Consider the following 23,082-nt stretch of genomic DNA (forward strand, 5'->3'; position numbering starts at 1 on the left):
CATTCCTGTACATCTTCGGCAGGTCAATTCCTAAAACCAGTTATCTTCTCTTTTTTCAGGCTGTACCAGATGGGTTGAAATTGATATCAGGTGATCACCTTTTTTAGACAAGTAAAAAGGCATATGAGCATGTGATCATGTTTTCTCATACTCATGTGGTGTATAGGACATAGAAAGAGAGTAATGCAAACAGACAGGACAAACATTCAATATATGTCTCTCATCGCCTTCCCATCAAATACAGAGTAGTAGATGGTTTGCTCTGACACAAGAAAAAAAATGACAGACTTAATACAGAGAACTGAGGAAATGCCTCTACCTCTTCCTCTGCTGAATAAAACTGGCGACGGATTAATTTGAGGGCTCAGTTCTTGGATGAGTCATGTTACAGGGGAAGTCTTCCAAGCAAGAATATTGGCTTCTCAGCTTCATGGTGGTGACAAGTTGTCGGAGCTCGGAGGTTTCCTCTTTGAGCTGAGCGTTTTCTTGGAGGACACAGTCATGGCTTTCTGAGACCTGGTTCAGTTTATTTATGAGCTGGTGATTCTCGTTCCGGAGCCAAGCCACCTGTGACAGGAGTTCATCTAGGTGTCTTTGCTTTCGCATTCTTGATCTTCGTGCAGATTCTCTGTTAGATATCATGCGTCGCTGCTTTCTCTCATTGATGATGCTCAGTTGCTGCTCATCTGCTTCATCAGAAGTTGAGTTGTTGCTGAAACATGGGGACTGTAGGTTGAGTTCCTGAACTTGAGGGTTGAAACTGAAATTGCATGAAGGATTCAGGTACTGGTTTAAGTGAAATTCTTGCATGTTGTTGTTGCTTATTGTGCTAAGATAAGCTGAGTGAGGAGATGAGCTTGAAGGGACGAGGTAATAAAGCTCTGAAGCATCACTTGGCTGCATGATTGATGATGAAGATGCTGAAAGGTTTTTTTTTTTTTGGCTATGTTTTTTTGTTTGTTTCTCTAGCGCAGAGAGCTTGGGTGGCAGAGGCTGGAGGAGAAGGGCTATTATATACTGCAAGAAAGGTGAATAGGACCCACTGTTTGCAAATTGGTGGCCTTAGTGACATATGCTTAGATTGCTTTAGGAAATCATTCGGATCATGTCTGCATATCCTTGTGGCATGATGTTCATGCATGAGAAAGCATGGCCATCTGATGGCTCATAAGGCTACTTTTATCATCATATGCATACCATAATACCATGGTCTTATATATTGATGCATATACAAGAAGACACAACAGCATCTGCTGTGGATAATCATTTTCTTGGATCAGAATTATGCTTACATCAGAGAGAAACTTGTGTGGTTATTGTTGTGGGGTTACAATAATTTTGATTTTGGAAATGCTTTTTTTTTTTCCTGGCTAAAGCAAGCAATGATAATGTGGTGACGCCCAGGAAGTCAATCTATAAAGCATGCCTTCTTTGTTAATTCTGAGACCACCTCCTGCTGCCTTTTTTTTTCCTTTTCGACAGTGGCTTAAGCGGGAAACAAAGGTTTATCGCCCGGACCATTTCGGGTTTTTGCTCAATCCATACCATCAGCATCTCTCTGAGGTATATCGGACGAAACTTCCTGTGTTGAGAACAGTTGTCTAATATTTGCTTTTATATGTCAAAGAGGTGATCATCCCTCAAAAAATTTCAACCCTGCATGCATATCGTGCATGTAGAACATGATTTGTTTTCAGCATCCACGGAATTCTACTTTGAACTCTGTCTTCAGGGTATAGTTTTTTGTCTTCATGGATCACGCTTGTAAACAAAAAGATGTTGCAAGAAGCTACCAGGACAGGACCTTACTTCCACGAGAGTAATTGGAACTAAGGGAAAGGTGTTAGGCGGGCTTGGCTTGTCTTCTTCTGGTGTCCAAATCTTAGCCGGTTTATTATATTCCATTTGCAAAAAAGGCGACTTCTTTAAATTATGTGCATGTACATTTTACATATATATATATATATATAATTTTAGATCTTAGATCTTGTCTTTGTATTTATGTCACAAGCTGTGTATATGTATTTGAATATAACATTCTGCAATGAAAACACCTATGGATGAATTCCCGTTATATTTTTATTTTTGCAACTAGTTATCTAGGACCAATACCTAGACTAATCGCACGGAGTCAGAAGTCAATCATGTGATTTGGATTATACTTTCTTTTTCTAGATTTGAGGTTCGAATTCAGAACGAAACAAATGTTTTGTACCTCGTTTCACCGATTCAACTGTCCAAATTTGGGTAATTCTCGTTATGTTAACTCCTATTTTGTTTGTTTTTTTTTAAATAACTTAATTTTAATTTATCATTGTTCTTCTCCGTTAAGCAAACTTAGGGATTGTCAAAGGAGATTATTTTGTTTAAAAAATTTTCTGTGGAAAAACAGAGTGATGTCATGAGGGTCCTTTTGATTGGTGGAATAAGGATAAGACACTCAACCATTGAAAGTTTTGTGCATCATCACATCTTCGTCTTTTAAATAATTGTTTTTCATTTAATTTATTATTATGTTAAATTAATTGATATTGTTTTATCATAGGGAAAAAGACATTAGGAACCCATAATTTTGGCTAAAATAATAATTATAACTTTTTTTAAGATTTAGACTTCTATTCATATCAACCCCATTGGAAACTAAAAAAAAACACTGCTATGGTCCTCGGCCACAAAAAAAAAAGTTTGAAAATCACGCTCCTTTTACATTTTATTATCTAAAAAAATTCGGTATAGTTTTCCAATCGTTTTGCATTTATTTTTAGTGAAAGATGTTTTGCGTCTTTCATTCAACAATTGTATACGGATTGTCTAACAAGTTTTTTTTTTAAAATAAATATACTAATGTGAATTATAGTATTGTGCATATGATTATTTTTCTTAGTGTGTGCAGTTAGTTGATAAAATAATATAATGGTGTTGTTTAATATTTTAATCCCATTATTATTATTAGAACTTTTAATTATTATTATTAAAATAATTAAAAAAATTAATCAAGGTTGGACCATTTTTTCTTCTAGTTTAATAGAAGGATGTGGATAGAGACCAATAATGTGCTTACGTACTTCTATTAAGGTCGTGTTCCACTACCAATCTATATATGGATTAATATTTACCAATGATCTTCATCATTACAACATGAGTCTTAATATTGTTATCACTAATTTTATTAATTTAAAAATGCCACTTGGCATTGCCTAATTCGATATAAATTAGCTTTATCGTGTATATTCCATTGTTTTATTAGTTTTTTTTGTTTTGGTGTATGTACCAAATGTGATATTTGATTAAATAAAATTATCAAGACAAAAATGGTAAAACTAATGGACCAATTTTCTTAATACCTAACGAGACAATTGTCCCAATCGTAAGAATTTTAGGTATTGTATTGTAAGTCAAGATCATCAATCATATATATGTGTGTGTTTGTTGTGTAATATTAAATTATTTAATCATTAACCATATATTTATAATATGTATAAAATTCGGATTTTTTTTATTAGGGTATGTAAAATCGGCACGGTGAAAAAAAATAGAAACACTTCAAGATCCTTCTTATCCAAAAGACACACACATATATACATATATATATATATATATATATATAAGGATACTATCAGATCCACAACTCCAAGAGTATAAAATAGCCACCGAATGTCATAAACCAAAATAGGAATATGTTGCATTATCACATTATGGAAACTAAGTTGCAGCAAAATATTCATTAGAGATAATTAGGATAGAGCTTTTTCTATGTGGGCGTTGGTGGAGATATACAAGCAGCTATCATTCGGAAATACAAATGGAGAGAGAGAGAGAGAGAGAGAGAGAGAGAGAGAGAGAGAGAGAATCCTAAGAGACATAAAGTGGTGAAGTCTAGGATGTTTTGAATGATTGAAGTTAATAATAATGATAATATTCCCAATACGAAGAAATTTCAATTGCCATTACTAAAATTAAATTTGGATGTGATTTTCAACCGGCAAAATTGCAAAAATAACCCCAAATGTCTATCTTGACTTCAAGGGGATGACCCTCTAGGTTTAGGGTTTTCAAAAAAAAAATTAAAATAACCAAAAAACTAGTTTGCCCTTAAAAAATTGAATACGTGACAACTCTTTATGTAATGAAAAAAAAACATTCGAAAAATTTAATCTCTCACTTTTTTTAAAAAAAAATTCAAAACGCATTTTTTTCTTTTTCTCTCCAAAGAGATTTCGTTGGCGATTCTAACAACAAATTTTTCAATTTTCGTCTTATACTCGACATATTTCTCTACTATGACGAGATCTGACATTTCAAAGTTGAAGAATTTGAGAATGCATGGAAAGTGTTCGATAAAAATCCTCAGAAAAATTTTGGCTCTTAAAACGTCATACTGGTCATATCGGTCAGACTTTGGTCATACCGATTAGATTTTGGTCAGACGTTCACAATTTAGTCAGTCGGTCACACTTTGAGTGAATATGACTTATGTTAAGAGATTTTTTTATACATGGAATTAGATCATTAAAACGATGAAATGTATTTTTGTAATCTGTATACAACTTTTTGAATCGTTTAAACTTAATTTAGACCTTTATTTTTCGTGTAAAAAAAATGGTCATACCAAACACACTTTGATAAGACGGTCAGACATTAGTCATACAGTCAGAATTTGGTCAGACGGTCAGACTTCTTAAAAATTGATGAATTTATCATTTTAAAAGTGTTAATATGATATAGTAATAATCTCATATAACACATTTTTTAAATTTAAAATCGGTCAGACGGTTAGACTTTGGTCAAACCGATGATACTTTGATGAGACGATCAGACTTTGGTCATACAGTCGGACTTTGGTCATACCGATCATATTTTGATCATATCATTAGACTCGTCATAGGATTATACGAGTCAGACTAGTCAGACTTTTTAAAAAATGATGAATTTATGAATTTAAAAGTGTAGATCAAACATATTCTTTCTTATATTGAATTTTTGGCTTATTAGGGTTTCACTTCGATTCGATTCGAATGAACAATATCATTTAAGCTTACATTCGTTCAAACTTTTCCTCTAGAACGAGATCCGACACACCAAAGTTGAGGAATTTGAGAATGTATGGAAAGTGTTTGATGAAAATCCTCAAAGAAATTTTGGCTATTGAAATGTCACATCGGTCAAACCGATCTGATTTTGTTTATGGTGTCAAGAACAGCGATGTCATCAACAACTCCTTCCAAAGAGACCTAAAGTAATAGTAGTAGTTATGTAACACATTGAGTACAATTGATTTATGTCGAAAGATTTTTTTTCTACGTAAAATTAGAACTCCAAAACGATGCAAAAGTAATTTTATAATCCATATACAACTTTTCGAATCGTTTAGATTTAATTTAGGTATTTTTTTCGTACCCAAATGGTCAGACGGTCATACGGTCAGACGGTCATACCTTGGTCAGACGGTCTGACTTGTTCGAAATTTCATAATTCATCGTTTTAAAAGTGTTAATATTGTAATAATCACATCATATCACAAATATTTCAAGTTCAAATCGGTCGTAGCAATATGGATTGAGTATATTTTTTGTTTGTCAATGTATCTCATTTTAAAGAAGACCTAAAATAATAGTAGTGTTTACGTAACAAATTGAGTACAATTGATTTATGTCGAGAGATTTTTTTTTTCACGTGAAATTAGAACTCCAAAACGATGCAAAAGTAATCTTATAACCTCTATACAACTTTTTGAATCGTTTAGATTTAATTTAGGTATTTTTTTCGTACCCAAATGGTCAGACGGTCATACGGTCATACGGTCATACCTTGGTCAGACGGTCAGACTTGTTTGAAATTGCAAGATTCATCGGTTGAAAAGTGCTAACATCGTAATAATCATATCGTATGACCGATTTCTCTAGTTGAAATCAGTCGCAGTAATATGGATTGAACATCTTTTTTGGATGTCAAAGTAACTCTTTTCAAAGAAGAGCTAAACTACTAGTAGTGTTTGTGTAACACATTGGATACAATTGACTTATGTTGGTAGATTTTTTTTTTCCACATGAAATTAGAACTCCAAAACGATAAAAAAGTATTCTTGTGACCCTTATACAACTTTTCTAATCGTTTGAATTTAATTTAGGTCTTTTTTTTCGTACCCGAATGGTCAGACGGTCAGACGGTCAGATGGTCATACCTTGGTCAGACGGTCAGACTTGTTCGAAATTGCATAATTCATCATTTTAAAAGTGTTAACATTGTAATAATCACATCATATCACAAATATTTCAAGTTCAAATCGGTCGTACCAATATGGATTGAGTACATTTTTTGTTTGTCAATGTAACTCCTTCCAAAGAAGACCTAAAGTAATAGTAGTGTTTATGTAACATATTAAGTACAATTGACTTATGTCGAGAGATTTTTTTTTTCCACATGAAATTAGAACTCCAAAACGATGCAAAATAATCTTATAACCTCTATACAACTTTTTGAATCGTTTAGATTTAATTTAAGCATTTTTTTCGTACCCAAATGGTCAAACGGTCATACGGTCATACCTTGGTCAGACGGTTAGACTTGTTTGAAATTGCATAATTCATCGTTTTAAAAGTGTTAACATTGTAATAATCACATCATATCACAAATATTTCAATTCAAATCGGTCGTAGCAATATGGATTGAACACATTTTTTGTTTGTCAATATAACTCCTTCCAAAGAAGACATAAAGTAATAGTAGTGTATATGTAACACATTGAGTACAATTGGCTTATGTTGAGAGATTTTTTTTTTCCACGTGAAATTAGAACTTCAAAACGATGCAAAAGTATTCTTATAACCCCTATACAACTTTTCAAATCGTTTAGATTTAATTTATGACCAGTTTTGCAAGTATGACCAGTTTGACGAATTTGAGAAGTATGACCAGTTAGGAGTATGATCAGTCTGACAATTCCGATACGTATGTATGACCAGTTTCCTGAATTCTCCCGTTTTGATGAATTTCACAAATTTAATGATTTCGACCAGTTTAAATAACGTGAATCATGGTATTTCTGATAAATATATCATTTTTTTTATTCAACCCATATTCATATGGATCAAATATAAAGATGGAAAAACAACAAAGCAAAAATACTTATAAATGCTCAAATTTAATAACGAAATTTATAAACAATACTTTCATTTATTCAGATCAGTGTTTAATCGATGAAATGTCCAAACTTAATGTTATTTTTTCACAATAAATTAGCTGAAAAAGAAATGGAGATGAAGGCTCCAAACCACAGAAGAACGGTAGTTCGACAGAGGTGGGAGAGGAGAGAGAGAGGTGGGAGAGAAGAGAGAGAGAAGAGAGAGGAAAAAGATTTGTAATATATATTTTTTAATTTAATAATAAATTAAAAACAAATGGTATTTTTGGAAAGATACAATTATAAGGTTATGTGATGATGTTGTATTTTTTTTAAAGGTCAGGGTCATCCCTTGAAGTCAAATCGACAATTGAAGTTATTTTTGCAATTCTCCCTTTTCAACCACTTCTCCAAACACACAAACGCTCACAAATAATGATAATATACATTTGACTCCTTATTCGTCTGCATATCTTAGATCGATTTATTATTTTAACTCACTTTATTATATTTACTATTTTGAAAAACTATAAAAAGACCGAATTAAACCTTCAAATCGAAATATTTTAAAAAATATTCAAAAAAAATATATATTTTGATCAATTTTTCTGTTTTCGACATAATTAATAATATAAATTTATCACCACAAAAATAATTTTTAAATCAGAGTAAAAATTTAGGTTAGGTTTGAAATGGATAAATTATTAAATGCGATAGTTTTTTTATGTAACTTTGTTATTGGTTTATTTGGATAATTAAAAGTTAAAGATTTTTTTTTGAATGTATAAATTTAGTACATAAATCTACATGCTTTAATTAAAAAACATGCATTTGGACATATGTTAGGTTTAAATATCTTACTCACAGACTTGGCGGTTCTTTAGTCAATGAGTTAAATCTTATATATTCCATGTGGAATTGATCAAAACACATGGATCATCAATTGGTTAATCTGGATTCCCAGATTCAGTGGGCATCTGGGTTTTGCATAGAATTCATGTGTATACCAATATTATACAAATTCCACTCTGTGATTAAATTTTTTTTTGGTAACCGGATTTCCTGGGCCGGGGTCCAGACTAATCCCGGAGCCGAGAGCCAGCTATGTGATTTGAATTATGCGCTCTCTCCTCAGCCTGGGCTTCGAACTCGGGATGGAACAGACGTTTTGCGTCCCCGTTTCACCGGTTGAACTAACTAGATTAGATCTATGTGATTAAATATTCTCTGTGTGGAATGAGATAAATAAGTGGTGGTGAACCAAATGGGCATCCAAAGGCCACACAAGAGAAAGAAAGAAGGAAGAGGAAGAAACCAAACCACAATGAGAAAACAAAGACAAAACTGCTCAATGGTGTTTTCATTTGCCTCTTTGCTGGTGGAGAGAGAAACAGTGAAAATGACTTCTTGACTTTTTATTACACACTTGGGTAATTCACTTAAATATATCAAATGTGTCGCATGAATTTCACAGATACACCCAAGATGAACAGTAATTTTTTTTATTTCAATTTTATACCATTTTTCACTCAAAAAGTCTGAAATAACCTTTTTTCTATATTTTTTACGACTTTATTACAACTGTTATATAACTAATATACGACTAAAAAAAGAAGTATTTATGACCATATAACAACTAAAAATCGTATAACTAATAAGATATATTTTTTGCAACTTCATTTAGAATCAATTGCAACTGTATTTAGAATCAATTACAACTGTATTTAGAATCAATTGCGACATTGCAATTACAATTACACGATTTCATTAAGAGTATTACTGTCTTTTCAAAAAAAAATTAATGTGTTATGTTTTTTTGGGTGTATCCCTGAAATTCCTGCGACACTTTTGGTATATCTGTGTGATTTACCCCACAATTTGCCCATAAGAGGCGGATTAAGTGTTGCATTAAAAATATATATATATATACACCAAATGGGCAGTTAAGGTTTGGGGATTATTAAACAAAAACCAAAGTGGATAATCAACCAAGAGGGTGTAGACTTAAACTATTCTTTACTTTAGAGTCTTGGCTGCTCTGTTTATGCTTAAAGATATTTTCTTTTCTCTAATGAATCTGAGGAATAGCTCTGAAACATCTGAGACAAATAACCAAGTCTTATCCTGAAAATTTGTGTCCTGAAGTATAAACACTTAACAGAGAGAGAGAGAGAGAGAGAGAGAGAGAGAGGTGAAAGGCTACTTACAGACGTGAGAGTTTGGAGCTTCCTCAAGCTTCAATGGATGAAGACTGTGTAACCTCACAGTGCAAAATCTGCACTCTATGGACACAGGAAAATGACCTAAAGAAAAGGGTAATGCCACGTTCATCAAAGGTAGTAGATGCAAGGTCGGGACCATAACATTTTACAAAAAGGCTACAAAGGCTATGAGGGGTTAAGGACCTTTCAGACAAACAAAGGAGATGGGGTAATTCAAGCAAGCTTTTCTCTACACAGTTCATTATAAAAGCCTCACATGATGGTGGTGATTGTCTGATAAATTATTGACAACAGCATGTAAGTAGCAGTCGGTATCTGTTTCAGATGCAGTAAGCTACAAGAAAAATGTACAGAGAGGAAAATAAATAACAGCTAGACACAGGATGTAGATAGACTTCAGTTCACTATCATCAAATGCTGGATTTCCTGTCAAGTTCCTATCAGATGTAGAATACATAACATGCAAGAGATGGCCATGGTGTGCTCCACCTACAATGCTTATCATTCCAATACCAAAATTAGTATATTGAGAGTGTGTGTGTGTGTGTGTGTGTGTGTGTGTTTTATATAGGCAGAATCAATCCATCATAAGAAGAACTACGAGCCCTCGAATACCCAGATTGAGGAATGTATCCAAGAACAAGATATAGTATTGGCACAGACAAGCAGCTTTTATCAGCTTCAAACTCTGTCTTACTTCACGAGATGATCAACGATTATCCACGACCTGCCAAAGTTTAAAATCGAGAAAAGTAAGTAGCAGTCTTAGCATTGACAGAACAAGACAGTGTCGGGCAGAAGCATCAAAGAAGAAACTTTGAGAGTTTTTAGAACAAGCAGCAGCCCAGAGAGCTCTCTTCCACGTTACTCAAAAGGGTTACCTGTAGTTTGTATCAATGCTCCAATCCAATTATTGCATACCCAATTAAGGCAGAGCCCGTAGAAGCAAAGATAACTAATGATGCAAGAAGCTACGTAAATAAAACAGCTCATAACCTGAAACAGCGCCCAATGTATGTAAACACATCCCAAATCAGGAAGATATCACATTAAGCCTAACTAAATACAAAAGCATTCACAAGATACGGCTGCAAAAGGATTTCCTTCACAACAGGATATATACAACATATTAACCAGGAAAATATCACATTCATGACAGACAATTACCCAAGACAAACCAGTTCAGGAACTTGTTGTATCTGCTAGCAACCAATTACAACACTTCAAAATTCAGAAACCCTATCTACCCGACAGCTCTCTTGCCAAGCCACTGCCACTCCTTTGCAGTCTCCTAGCGCTTTCATACTCAGGGTCATCAGTAGGAAGCTCATGCCGGCAAACCGGGCAAGTATTCCTTATCCCCAACCATGGCAGAATACAATCCTCATGATAGAAATGCCTACAAGGAAGCCTCCTCACTTTCTCCTCAATGGCCATTTCATCCTTGCAAACAGCACAAACGATATCACCTTTCCCCAAATCATCCACTGTAAGTTCCACGAGAGGAAGATCCTCCACTACCCTTTTGGCTGCAGGTGGACTTCCGCTAATTCCAGTGTCAGTATCCAACATTTGCCCGAAAATAGCATCGAAATCTCCATGATTTTCACCATATTCATCAATACTAGCTAAATACATGTAGTAATTCGCATCAATATCATCAGCGGTAATGCTTATCCCTTCAGCTTGTTCTATATAATTCACAACATTGTTAACTGCTAATAAAACCTGCCAATCGAGATCGTGCTCGTGATCATCCCTGGATGAAATTCTGGACGACGAAGACAGTTCCTCCTCTTCTTCGGGTCTGTTAAGAACCCTAACTTCGACCGGCTCATGTGTCCAAGTGATCGCGTTCTGCACTTCCTCCCACTCCAGTTCTTCATTAGTCACGACGGCTTCCTCACCAAAGAAGCTGTCCCAAACAGGAGGAGTACCCGTACCATCGACGACCCGACCCGACGCGTTCGCCCCATTACCATCGTCGCTAGCATTCAAATCAAAGACACCATCTTCGAAGTCTGAATCCGAATCAATACCGGTTACGCGAAGCCCTTGCCCGCCCGAATCACCGCGCTGCTGATCAGACCCGGTTCCCGGCCCTAACCCGAGTCCCAGACCAAGCTCCGCCACGTCGTCTTCCTCCTCATCGGGAAAGCCCCATAGATTGAAATCACCGACAATCCGGAGCCCTGGATCCGGGTCCGAATAAAACTCCTCGACCGCGCCAACCTCGTAAGACTCGTCAAAGAAATCGATGAAAGAACCATCCGGATCGGGTCCTGCATCAGGACAAGACACGGAACCAGAATCGGAGTTGGAGTCGGAGAAGGGGTAATAAGGATTGCAAGCACGGCTGTCCGTTTGGTAGAAGACAGGAAAAGCCACAGTTTCACCATCCGTTTCGGAAACCGGTACTATGTCGGCTTGGTCTTCTCCATCGTCTTCAGGGCTTACGCCCGGAGGACCCGAAAGCTTCGCTGACGCCATTGTCGAATTTCCGAGACAAGATTACGGAAAAAGAAAAAAGATGCATACAAAATGACATAAAAGAATATACAGAAGATATATAATGTTAACAGTTTGTACATACACGCGCGGTGGGATATGCCACGTCAGATGAATACTGTAGGGAACAAGAAACGACGCCGTATTATCAAATAGAGAAAATAAAATTACGCCGTTGCCGGGGATCGAACCCGGGTCACCCGCGTGACAGGCGGGAATACTTACCACTATACTACAACGACTTTGATGCTCTGGATATGAGAAACATTGATAACTTTATAAAACTTTGTCTAAATAAAAAGTTTCAAAAGAAAAGGGTATAAGTTTAAAATACTGGCCCATGCAGGTTTCGAACCTGCGACCTTCGCGTTATTAGCACGACGCTCTAACCAGCTGAGCTAATAGGCCGTTTGATCAATCTGTCCTAGAAAATCTATTTATATGTAGTATTTCGGCATAAACATTTCACACGTTGGGGTGGGGGAGAGAGAGAACTAGAGGAGAGAAGATAGAGAAGATGCAGAATATCACAGGGAGCGAAATTGCGGGTTTCGCAGTGGGAGCTCTCCTTCTTGGCGCCACAGTCGCTGCTCCTAAAGTTGATGCTTTCATCGCCGCTTCTCAGAGAAGGTGATTTTCCTCCTCTTTCCATTCATTGATTCCAGTTCTGAGCATTTGTTACCTCTGTTTTTTCCTTTCCCAATCAATCCATACTGTATAGTTTCATATTTTCTCGGAATTTGGGATGAGCTAGTGGGGCTTGTCTCCATGATTTTATGTTTCCAGAGTTCTTGCCTAGATTCGACGAAAAAGGTGTTGAATTGATGACCAGGTGTAGCAAAAGACAACTCCTGCATGATTTCTAACGATTTTGAAGTTTCCAAATTTACACCCTTTGCGTCTGCGTATCAATGGGATTAGTCCCATCCCGAGTGTAATGTTTGTTCCTCCAATTGAGAGTTCTGGCAATATGTTATCTAATTGTGAGCTATGCAACGCGGAAGTGATGGTTTTGCTGACATTTCTCAGACATCTTCTGGTTTTGCCTTACCTCCTGTTACCTTCCTTTCTGTTTCCGGGTTCAAGTACCAATCATGTCTGTGTTCAAATGGGCAAATCGGTTATGCAGTTCCAAGATATAGCCTTTGGAGTTGAATCGAGATGTAGCATTCCACATTCGCGGAACGTCCTAGATGAGCAGATAGACCGCACAATTTTTCTCTGATGTTTCCGCTGATGAAATACGAGGATTATGCTTCATTGAAGTGCCCATATATCCAGTTCATCTCATCGAGTAACAACCTTACTTGTCTGAAAAACCTGCAGATCTCTTGGAATGTGCGGGAAGTGCGGAAATCTCAAGGTGGTAGCATGTGGAAGCTGCAAAGGGACAGGATCGATCAAACCGGGAGGACCCTTTGGTTTCAACCTTATAAGTGACGCATCATCCGACACAAACTCGGCAGCCTGCAACAAGTGCAAAGCCAAGGGCTGTTTCCCGTGCCCCGAGTGCTCAAAAGCTTGATTCAGATGTGAACAAATCTCTCTAGTATGTTACGAAACTCGGTATTATCTTTCTGTTCCACGTTGTTCGAAGAAATCTCTACTGTGTGTTACAGACTCCTAACCTTTGATCAAAGCGTTAATGGGAACGTTCCTTATGCATCTCAAGAAATTCAGCCGTTCAAACTCTTTGTTGAATGCCTTGTGAGTTTCTACCGGTTTAACCCAGAAGGGGAAATTATCCGGTTTTGGTTTAACCGGGCTGGATTGGGGTTGTTGGTTTGATCCGGTTTGTGCAGATCAAACCATCTGACAACAGCACGATGAAAAGCCGAGGTTCCCCTTCAGAAATCCATATGATCTTTATGCTCTGAGCGAAAGCACATGAACATCAATCCTTTTCGTCACGAGATTCTTACAGATCCAATCAGAGACTTTCATTTTCTGGTGTTTGGAAGCTCTGGTCCTGTCGTACCTGTTATATTCCGACAGCCACGTAATGCTTATATTGTGAATTTATGATAATGCAATTTTATGCTATTTAAATTAGATTAATAATAATAATGGTAATTCAACAATAATAATAATAATAATAATAATAATAAACAGAGGAAGGGGCAAAAGCCGTAAATTCTCTATGGACAAAATCTATGGCTGATGAAGCACGCCTCCGACAAAAGTCAACAAATGAGAACTCGACACGTGGCTGTCAGTCTCAGCCGGCCATCATCACTTCTGTTCTGAAACCCTTCTGCTCCTTTGTTACGTAATTTCACTGTTCAGATTTTTTTGTGGGTGACATTGTACGGACATCCTACGTCACCTGAACAATTTATCTGGTAGATGCGCTTGCCCTAAACGCTTCGTTCTAAATCGCAAGATCCGTATATTTCTATTACAAAATAAAAATTGTTATATTGAAATAATTAATGATCCATTAAGATGCTACGTGGCCGTTCAAGAACCTAAACATTCGATGCATTGGGTGTTGTATATTTTATTGGAGGAACATCAGTGGCGTTATTTAAAAGTGCCTAATCGAACCAGACCAAGGTGGGTCCATAAATAATTTGATGCAATTCACATTTACGTACCATCCATTGGAGCGGCTCCTGGTTAAAAAGATGCGCTATCACATTTACGATGGTTATTCCACTAGTTATATGTAAATATGTAATTCTATTTTATACCAAACAAAATATGTAATTCTACAACAGCTTGGAAACCCTAGCTTTAGATATTTATAACGATCTCTCTCTCTCTCTATATATATATATATATATTTTTCAGGAACAGCTTTTCATAGGGCTAGGCGTTTCGGTTCGGTTCTTCGGAACCGGACCGAACCAAACCGTTAAAACGGTATTTTTCTCGATCTGAAACCGCTGTTATTTTTCAGCGGTACCATTTTTAGAGAACCCAATATTTTTAAAAAAAATCTATCATTTTTTTAATAAAACCCGGAATCGAACTGAACCGATACCGAAACCGAACCGATACCGAAACCGAATACAATAAAAAAAAACCCGATTGGTACCTATTTTTGTAAAATTCAAAGAACCGAACCGATTCATATTCCGTCCCGAACCCGAACCGTTTTCCGAAACGCCCACCCCTAGCTTTTCAACTAAATATTGGTAATTGTTTCTTATCTAGCCAGTATCAAAAGTCATGTATATTTTCAGTGTAACAAATATGTTGTTTTTGTGAATATTTTGTATTGAAAAAAAAATACATTGAATAATTATGTGCAAGTAGACAAATCGTGGGCAATCGCTGTTATCACCTTTGTTTAAAATCATAAAAGGTGAGAATTTGAATAACCATTTAGCATGGTTAATTATATTTCATCTAAAAAAAAGTATTTTATAGCTAGGTGGATCTACATATAATGTATTAACATGTTTTTATTTTATTTTTAGATCAAGAAACTCTTATCGATATGGATATATAACTTTCTCGAATAGGCCCAAAAAATTAAGGTCGTGAATTACAACTTTACTAGGTTTTTTATTTTATAAGCCATGATTTGCCCTTAGATGGACGTGTTTAGTTCCAATAACTCTTCAAAGCAATTACCAATCTCAGGAAAGAAACAGAAATTTCTATTTCAAGAACAACATTTTTCGATCCAAGTTTTCTAAGTGTCGAGCAAAATTTCTATTTTTTATTATTATTGGAAGAAAAGAGGTTTATCTATTCACGAATAAATTGTAAAACAAACCCAATTAACTACGTTTATTTGCATATATATATATATATATAGAGTCTAATTTCTCATGATATTTTAACTATATGAAAATATGTAATAACGCTACGTAAACATATGCGGGAAATTTCTCCAATCTTACGTGTAACCCAAAGCTTGCCCAAAATTAATTAATGATGACTTGAGATAATTATAATAGTCTATTTTATGGAAATTTTCTTTTGATATAAATATAATTTTATGAATGTAGGATGCATTTCGTCACCAACAGTCCAAGTTGTCAAGTTACGCATCGGTTGTTTTTAATTATTTAATCTGTATTGAATTTTTGTTTTCTTGTTTTAGGTTTTTCGGGTTACACAATATGGGAAATTAATGAATGCTAAGAAAAATTATGTTTTCGTATTTTTCTAAAATGGAAAGTGGAATAAAAAAAACGAAGGACCAATAGGAAGGGGACACGTAAAGATCCATTTTAAGGTAAATAATGAATGCTAAGAAAATGATGATAGATAGATGCTTTCATTTATTGTAGAAACATATATATGTGTTCACATCCTCACGCGCTTTATATCTACCCCATGCACTTATGTTTTTTCCATTCTTTTGCAAAAATATTGTTCAAACATTAATGAAATATAATTTGCTCCTCGCTAAAAGAAAAGGGATGTAAAATTTTATTTTTAATTTGTTGAAAAAATTACCAACTATATATATATATGATACAAAGTCCTGTAATGTTTGTGTATTTATGGATTCATTAAAATGACGGATATATAAATTTTTTAATTATTTTTTTTCAGTATCATCCTGTTTATCATTTTGGCAGAAACGTTTCTTGCCAAAATAATCTGTTTTAAAAGTTACTTTGTAAATTTGTTTGGTAAATATAATTTACATCTCGCTAACAAAAAGGTATAATTGGGGTTTGGGTCACACGCGCCAGAGAGAGAGAGTGTAGATGGCATTTTATGAGAGAGAAGGGAAAAAGAGTAAAGAAGCGTAGAGAGAGATGTCTGAATGAACCACACCAGATATATCACCAAACCCTAACCCTCACCTCCCACAAATTTCTTCGTCTTCATCTTTATCCTGCCTTAGTCTCTGGATTCACAACCTAAAAGGACGAAAGAGAGAAAAAGATTCATTAACCCTAGAAGAAGAAACCGATTCCCAGAAAAAAGCTACAGTTCCCTCTTCTTCCTCCTCTCCATTTCTCTCTCTTGTTCTTGCTAGGGTTCTTTTTTCATACCCATATCTACCTTTTCTTAAACCTTGATTCGATTTTACAGACACACCCATCTCAAAAAAACACGAAAAGCTCAGATCTTTCCTCATAAAAGAGATACCCAACTCGTGTTTTGTGTCTGTACATACAAAAACACGCATCCTACACCCATATTTGTATACATACATATAAGTGGAAACTTGTGGTATAACAAAAATGGGGAGGGGTAGGGTTGAGCTGAAGAGGATAGAGAACAAGATCAACAGACAAGTGACCTTCGCTAAGCGTCGAAACGGTCTGTTGAAGAAAGCTTATGAACTCTCTGTCCTTTGCGATGCCGAGGTTGCTCTCATCATCTTCTCCAACCGCGGCAAGCTCTACGAGTTCTGCAGCTCCCCCAAGTATGTATATATATATATCCGATCTCTCTCCTTTCTCTCTCTGTATATATCTATCTGTGTGTATTACATGCATATGTGCGTGTTCATGCATCTATTTTTTGTGGAAATTTTCGCTATTTGTTAGATCCGTTCACAGATCTCTCATCTAACGGTTTGATGTTTTCTTTGAAACCAAGATTTGTTCACTACATGTTTTATTCATTCTTTTCTGAAATTGGAATCATGACGGGTTTCCTGATTCCTTGATTGTTTCTACAGAGACAACACTGGGTTTGGTTTTTGTTTCTTGTCTCTAACATTCAACAAAGCTCCGATCTTTATAGTTTCTAAAGTTTCTTAGACTCTGAGATCTGATCCCTTCTCATGAACTTTCAGTTTTCCCCTGTTGCATCTTGGGATCATTCATTTAACTTGCTCATATTCTCCTTAGTTTTCGTTGTTCAAAGGGATGAATTCTTCAGTCAATAGAAATGGCGCACTTTCTCAAATTAGAGCCAAAGCCATATGTCCAAATAAAGTGCCATAGTCATACATATGTATGTATATATTCACGTTCGTATATGCTTGTATGTATATCTGTTGTGTTTTGATAGGAAAGATAGAGACACGGATCTCAATAAGATATAAGGACCCAACGTAGAAAATTGCGGTTCCATGCATTAACCAGATCTCTCGCCTCATGCATATTTAATTAATTTTAAGCACCGAGAAAAGCTGAGATCAAGAAAACTACCAAGTCATGATCCATATGTAAAACTGAATTCACATTTGATAAGACAACACTTGATTTTTTGGAGACATAACACTAAAGCATTAAGCTCTTTCTTGTCTCCCCATAACATTAATTAAGCTCCGCCGTTGTGTATATATCTATATGTACATGTTTGTATATTTTCCTGCAGAATGTTTGATGATACGTGAGTCTCGCCCCTTTTTGTACATATGTACTTGTTCTTATAGCCTTTACATATGTGTAAACGCATCATCATCATCACTGCACGTCTTGTTTCTTGCCTCTGAAGATAGGGTTTCCATTAAAACATGCATGCTGTTCAACGATTCCTCCCACATCTAGGGTTTTCTCATTGAACAAATCCTGTTTGAAAGTCCATATATGTTTTTTCAACTCTTTCCTTGATCTTCCGTGTGATTCTTCAGCATGCTCAAGACACTTGAACGGTACCAGAAGTGCAGCTATGGCTCCATTGAAGTGAACAACAAACCTGCCAAAGAACTCGAGGTTTGAGAATCTTTCTCAGATTTTTAGAAAACCCCTTTAAAGAATGAACCTTTCACTTCAAAAGTTTCCTCTTTTTTCTACATTTTCACAGCCGAAATTAATCAATCTTCCGACAAATTTGAAATCTCTTATGTCTGTTGGCATTTCAGAACAGCTACAGGGAGTATCTGAAGCTAAAGTCCAGGTTTGAGGGTCTGCAACGTCAACAGAGGTATATATATAATATAAGCGAGTTTATATATGCATGCATTTAACTGTTATGCATATTTGTATGTAGTTTACACGTGCTTACGTATATATACATGTATATATATGTATGTATGTAATGGAATGCAGAAATCTCCTTGGAGAGGATTTGGGGCCTCTGAACTCAAAAGAGCTTGAGCAGATTGAACGTCAACTAGACGGCTCTCTTAAGCAAGTTCGCTCCATCAAGGTAATTTCCATATATAATCTCTAAAATTGAAATCTTTTCATTTGATTCTGATTCTGCTGGCTTTAGAATGATGAAACATACGTTGATTGTGCTTTGGCGACCAGATCAAGATTCGAGAATAGATATGAACATTTGTAAAACACTTCAGATGTGTCCTTATTAAGATTGTTGCAATGATTTATTGCAGACACAGTACATGATCGACCAGCTTTCTGAGCTCCAAAGCAGGGAACAGATGTTGCTTGAAGCCAATAGAGCCCTTTCAATGAAGGTATATATAAAAAAGACAGTCAATAGTTATATATATATATATACCGATCATGGCACAAGTCGGTTGATTCGGATTGATCTTCCGAACTTCTACACTTATTTCTATCACACATTTTGCAGTCTTCATTTGGGATCTTTTAACGCTCTGATGAGTATATGAAACTGTCCTAAAAGCCTATTCTGTGTTGCATCTTCAAGAATCAAAGCTTAGGTTGCAACATCAGCTCATCTCATTCCATCAAGAATAAGGAAAAAAGTTGCAGCATGTGGCATTGTGCTATGGCATTCTCATATAAATGATTATGAACTATGCTTCTGCACAAGAAATTTTTAATACGTCCAACACTCCAATACACCATAATATATAGACGGATATCATATTCATGGAATACGATTTAGCATATGTATTATGGCGGTGTGTATTTCACAGCTGGATGAGATGGTTGGAGCACGAACTCATCACATTGGAGGGGGGTGGGAAGGGAGTGAGCAGAACGTGACGTATGGGCACCAGCCTCAGCCTCAGGGGCTGTTCCAGCCTCTTGAATGCAATCCGACTTTGCAAATCGGGTACCCAAATCATTCATTTTCTTTCTTAAACCGTTACAAGCTTTTATATATGGAGTAGGCACTAACAGTGTCATTGTTGTATAAGGGTTTTCATGAAGCATCAAACTACCCCATATGGAGTAGGCACTAACAGTGTCATTGTTGTATAAGGGTTTTCATGAAGCATCAAACTACCCCATAGAACTATGTTGGCTGTGCTGCTTGAATATGAACTTAATATCTAAAAGAGGGAAACTTGTCAAAATCCTAGGAGTTGGTTTGATTTCAGGTTTTGATCAGACATAAACTCGCTTTATCTACTATACTGTCAACATCTTTGGTTCAGATTTTTCACAAGATATATTACCATTAGAGATACCATAGTTGTGCTCTATACTGTGTATGCAAATGCTCCATAGTTTTCTACTGCAGTAACCCCAGAATCTGTTCATGTTGTGGTGGTAAAATGGACAGATACAATAACCCAGAATGCCCAGAGCAGATGACTGCAACAACACAAGCCCCTGCGCAAGCAGGAAATGGTTACATCCCCGGTTGGATGCTCTGAGGCATCTGAAGGCCTGGAGGCAAGAGAGAAAGTAGGAAACTTGGCATTGTATGTAAAATGACTGTCCCAAGCTCATAAACATTGGCTTTAAGTATATATATATGCATAAGTCTGGATTTGTAGACATAAAGTGGCTGTTGTATGTAGCCTAAGACCTCTCTCTGTTGTTTCAGGACATGTCCTTTTGTGACCAGCTTTTTATTATTATATATGGATTGAAATGTGTGAGCTCTCAGCTCTTGTGAACTTGTCAGCATTTTCCCAGACAGAGGTTCTAGTTTATCCAGAATGTTAATGTTTTCCAAACAGGACCACGTTGAATTACCACAAGAAACATTGCAACAAATACAAAGTCTTTTTCTGGTTCCTTCTTGTGTGTGTGTGTGTGTGTGTGTGTGTGTGTGTGTTTGGTTTCTTGGGGGTGCCTCATAAGGTAACTGTGCAGAAAAACATTTACCAGTGGCAAAGAACAATATTCACAAACAATGCAAATGTACACATCCCTGCATTATCTCCCCGGTTTCCCATGAGAAAGAGGTCTGATAATCATGGCGTTTCATTGAATTCCATCACCTGCAAAAGACAAATTCTCAGAACAGTAAAAGACATTCTGGTCGGAAGATGAACTGTTTTATGTTTCAGGAAGAGTTTGAGCTCTCGCAGCAACTGTTTTTTTCTTGTTTGCCCAACAGATTGCACATTTTGTTTTGTAGAACATACAGTTTTTGTTCTGTGTGGAAACATGCACACAAGTTCATGGTAAATTAAAACGCTTTCTCTTTATAACATCAATTGTCTTGATGATGATGATGATGATCACGGACTTTCTTACTCATGTTGTTTCTTAATGATGGAAAGAAAGAGAATCCCCCAAGGAATGAGAAGAAAATTGCAGCAGAGGTACCAAAGGAAGCCATGGCAGGACATGCAAAAACCAATGGAAAAATCGCGCAGAGACGTTGGAGAAGAGAATTGTTACCTTTCCGCACACAGGACAGTTTTCGCTTCTCTCCATCCACTCGTAAATGCAGGCGAGGTGGAAATGGTGAAAACACTTGGTAACAATCTTGGGGTTTTCCAATGTATATTCTGCATCCAAAAATGAATACACTTTCACACCTAAACACATAGCTTTTGGAATTTCATATATATGAGTCTGATACAAACACCAAGAGATCTTTTCTCATGTAAAGTATAAAATTTGGCCTAAAGAAGGAAGAGGAACATCGTAAAAGAAACATGCACTGACTATGATGTGAACTAAAATCGTATATTGTTTACCTTCAAGACACGTCGGGCAGACATCTTCGTCTTCAGACAATATATACATGCTCTCATTACCAGCCATTGTCTTTGACTGCAAGATCCTCATCGTGGATTTAGAGTACTCTTCTTTGGAATCGTCTTCAGGAACGGACTTCCTACTGGCCCATTTGCATCCTCCCATGCCAAAAGACTCAGAATCCACATCATTATCGCTTCTTAAGGGTTCAGATTCCTCATGGGAATGACTAGAACCCTTTTCACGTCTTGAGACAAGTGAATCACGTGGTGACCGGAAGTATCTAGGATCAGCATCATAAGGCAGAGGCCTTGGAGTAGAACGGAATGTATCATTCTGAAAGTTATCATGTGAGGCAGTGGAAGTTATTGTTGCAGTGGCTTGATGGGAGGACGAGAGTGAACGGGTTTCCCCTCTTCTGAATAATGCGATGTACTGCCAATGTATGTGTTTCAAATCAATGAATAAGTAACCAAGAATGGAACTAAACCCAACATTGCCATCATTGACAATGACCAGTTCATATCCATGGATTAGTCCAAAGCAATTTCAGAAGGCTGATCATGAACATACCAGGTTTAGGAAATTATGAACGAGGCACCTAAGGCAAGGGCAGTTCCTATATACAGAGCTACTTGGATTCCTGTACTCGTCAAAATCCTCGACCCGAAAACAAGAACAAACAGCACCCATCCTCTTCCTCCCAACTCTTCTCTCCTTAATAATACTTCATTGGCTCAAATCCAATCCTCCAAAGTCATATCCGCATTACCAAGATTCACCAAAAACTCCTCAATCCTCTCCAATAGATACTCTGACCTTTCTATTCACAGAAGTCTCATGCCCCTGAGTTTTGGTGAAAACAGCTGCTTCATATTCTCCAGGTCACCTGAAGGCTGAAGGTAACATGAACATTTCCTGAATAACTAGAAGCAGTAAAAGATATCGTAATGATCTTGGGAAACAGACAGGCAGAGATAATCTGATCACTGTTCAAGCCAAGACTTTTCAATACATTCTAACTCATCAGAGAAAACCAAAACCCAATTCAGCTGAAATGCCAAGTTTCAATCTAAAACTCAAATGCTGACACACAACACAAAGGGGGAGATGACCAGAAATAAACATTACAGAGTAACTGAAGCAATTATAGAATCATTAGCCACCAAACTCATCGGCAAAACTTGAGGCTTCATTTGGGGAAATCGAACTGGCAAAGCGAAATGCATGCAATTAACCAATTGAAACCTAAATTAGGTAAATTTCGAACGAACACAAACGGGAGAAAAAAAAGGTTAAAACTTGTTCCGACAGGAGAAAGAGACAAAACCCACTTGAGATCAGACAAAACCCATTCCGATTAGAGTAAACAGAAGGTATCAAGGTCAAAAGCGCTCCGCAATCCGACCAGGAAAAGGATAAACAAACGCGACCATCGAGAACATGATCGAAATATCATCTGAGATCATTCCAATCGGAATCGATCAGAACCCATCTCCAGTACTTTCCAAAGGATGAAAATTTAAGAAAAAAACAGAAGGATCGG

At 36.5% G+C, this 23,082-nt stretch overlaps 5 protein-coding genes, 2 long non-coding RNA genes and 2 other non-coding genes across 16 annotated transcripts in view; 4 read left to right on the forward strand and 5 right to left on the reverse strand.

Moving 5' to 3' along the window:
* LOC109116989 overlaps positions 1 to 355 on the forward strand; it is a 2,193-nt gene extending 1,838 nt beyond the window's left edge. For both annotated transcript variants that reach the window (XR_002024505.1, XR_002024506.1), the window contains exon 3: positions 60 to 355. This is a non-coding gene — a long non-coding RNA (uncharacterized LOC109116989). The remainder of the gene's footprint in view (positions 1 to 59) is intronic.
* LOC104820972 (basic leucine zipper 43) overlaps positions 1 to 963 on the reverse strand; it is a 1,548-nt gene extending 585 nt beyond the window's left edge. Inside the window, exons 1-2 of one of the 3 annotated variants that reach the window (XM_019203403.1) lie at positions 320 to 963; positions 7 to 98 (exon numbers count right to left, since the gene is read on the reverse strand). In XM_019203403.1, the coding sequence (XP_019058948.1) occupies positions 352 to 903 (552 nt within the window). In that variant the 5' untranslated portion in view covers positions 904 to 963 and the 3' untranslated portion in view covers positions 7 to 98; positions 320 to 351. Of the gene's footprint in view, positions 1 to 6; positions 99 to 319 lie in introns of those variants that run through there. The other 2 variants (XM_019203404.1, XM_019203402.1) reach the window with 2 other exon arrangements.
* Positions 491 to 2,145, forward strand: LOC109116988. 2 transcript variants are annotated; one of them, XR_002024504.1, is made up of 4 exons: positions 491 to 783; positions 970 to 1,028; positions 1,483 to 1,563; positions 1,733 to 2,125. It is a non-coding gene; the product is annotated as an uncharacterized LOC109116988 (long non-coding RNA). The 2 variants fall into 2 exon arrangements; XR_002024503.1 differs by having other exon boundaries at positions 1,483 to 2,145.
* Positions 2,146 to 10,356: 8,211 nt separating this feature from the next.
* LOC104820973 (E3 ubiquitin-protein ligase Praja-1) lies at positions 10,357 to 11,869 on the reverse strand. The gene has a single exon (XM_010551658.2). It carries the CDS (start codon positions 11,830 to 11,832, stop codon positions 10,582 to 10,584), a length of 1,251 nt encoding a protein of 416 aa, XP_010549960.1. The 5' UTR covers positions 11,833 to 11,869; the 3' UTR covers positions 10,357 to 10,581.
* Positions 11,870 to 12,020: 151 nt separating this feature from the next.
* On the reverse strand, positions 12,021 to 12,092 carry TRNAD-GUC. Its single transcript has one exon. It is a non-coding gene; the product is annotated as a tRNA-Asp (tRNA).
* Positions 12,093 to 12,184: 92 nt separating this feature from the next.
* Positions 12,185 to 12,258, reverse strand: TRNAI-AAU. The gene has a single exon. It is a non-coding gene; the product is annotated as a tRNA-Ile (tRNA).
* An 81-nt stretch (positions 12,259 to 12,339) lies between these two features.
* Positions 12,340 to 13,525, forward strand: LOC104820974. The gene is made up of 2 exons (XM_010551660.2): positions 12,340 to 12,480; positions 13,177 to 13,525. The coding sequence occupies exons 1-2, from the start codon at positions 12,368 to 12,370 to the stop codon at positions 13,373 to 13,375; spliced, it is 312 nt and encodes a 103-aa protein (XP_010549962.1). The 5' UTR covers positions 12,340 to 12,367; the 3' UTR covers positions 13,376 to 13,525.
* A 3,058-nt stretch (positions 13,526 to 16,583) lies between these two features.
* Positions 16,584 to 20,487, forward strand: LOC104820975 (developmental protein SEPALLATA 1). The gene is made up of 7 exons (XM_010551661.2): positions 16,584 to 17,191; positions 18,350 to 18,431; positions 18,581 to 18,642; positions 18,768 to 18,867; positions 19,055 to 19,138; positions 19,568 to 19,707; positions 20,161 to 20,487. The coding sequence occupies exons 1-7, from the start codon at positions 17,007 to 17,009 to the stop codon at positions 20,252 to 20,254; spliced, it is 747 nt and encodes a 248-aa protein (XP_010549963.1). The 5' UTR covers positions 16,584 to 17,006; the 3' UTR covers positions 20,255 to 20,487.
* An 83-nt stretch (positions 20,488 to 20,570) lies between these two features.
* LOC104820976 (E3 ubiquitin-protein ligase At3g02290) overlaps positions 20,571 to 23,082 on the reverse strand; it is a 3,378-nt gene continuing 866 nt past the window's right edge. Inside the window, exons 1-5 of one of the 4 annotated variants that reach the window (XM_010551663.2) lie at positions 22,871 to 23,056; positions 22,110 to 22,432; positions 21,536 to 21,971; positions 21,234 to 21,343; positions 20,571 to 20,827 (exon numbers count right to left, since the gene is read on the reverse strand). In XM_010551663.2, the coding sequence (XP_010549965.1) occupies positions 20,801 to 20,827; positions 21,234 to 21,343; positions 21,536 to 21,971; positions 22,110 to 22,229 (693 nt within the window). In that variant the 5' untranslated portion in view covers positions 22,230 to 22,432; positions 22,871 to 23,056 and the 3' untranslated portion in view covers positions 20,571 to 20,800. Of the gene's footprint in view, positions 20,828 to 21,233; positions 21,344 to 21,535; positions 21,972 to 22,109; positions 22,463 to 22,870; positions 23,057 to 23,082 lie in introns of those variants that run through there. The other 3 variants (XM_010551665.2, XM_010551662.2, XM_010551664.2) reach the window with 3 other exon arrangements.

The sequence above is a fragment of the Tarenaya hassleriana genome, unplaced genomic scaffold, assembly GCF_000463585.1.
Source record: "Tarenaya hassleriana unplaced genomic scaffold, ASM46358v1 Cleome32, whole genome shotgun sequence".
Classification (NCBI taxonomy): Eukaryota; Viridiplantae; Streptophyta; class Magnoliopsida; order Brassicales; family Cleomaceae; genus Tarenaya; species Tarenaya hassleriana.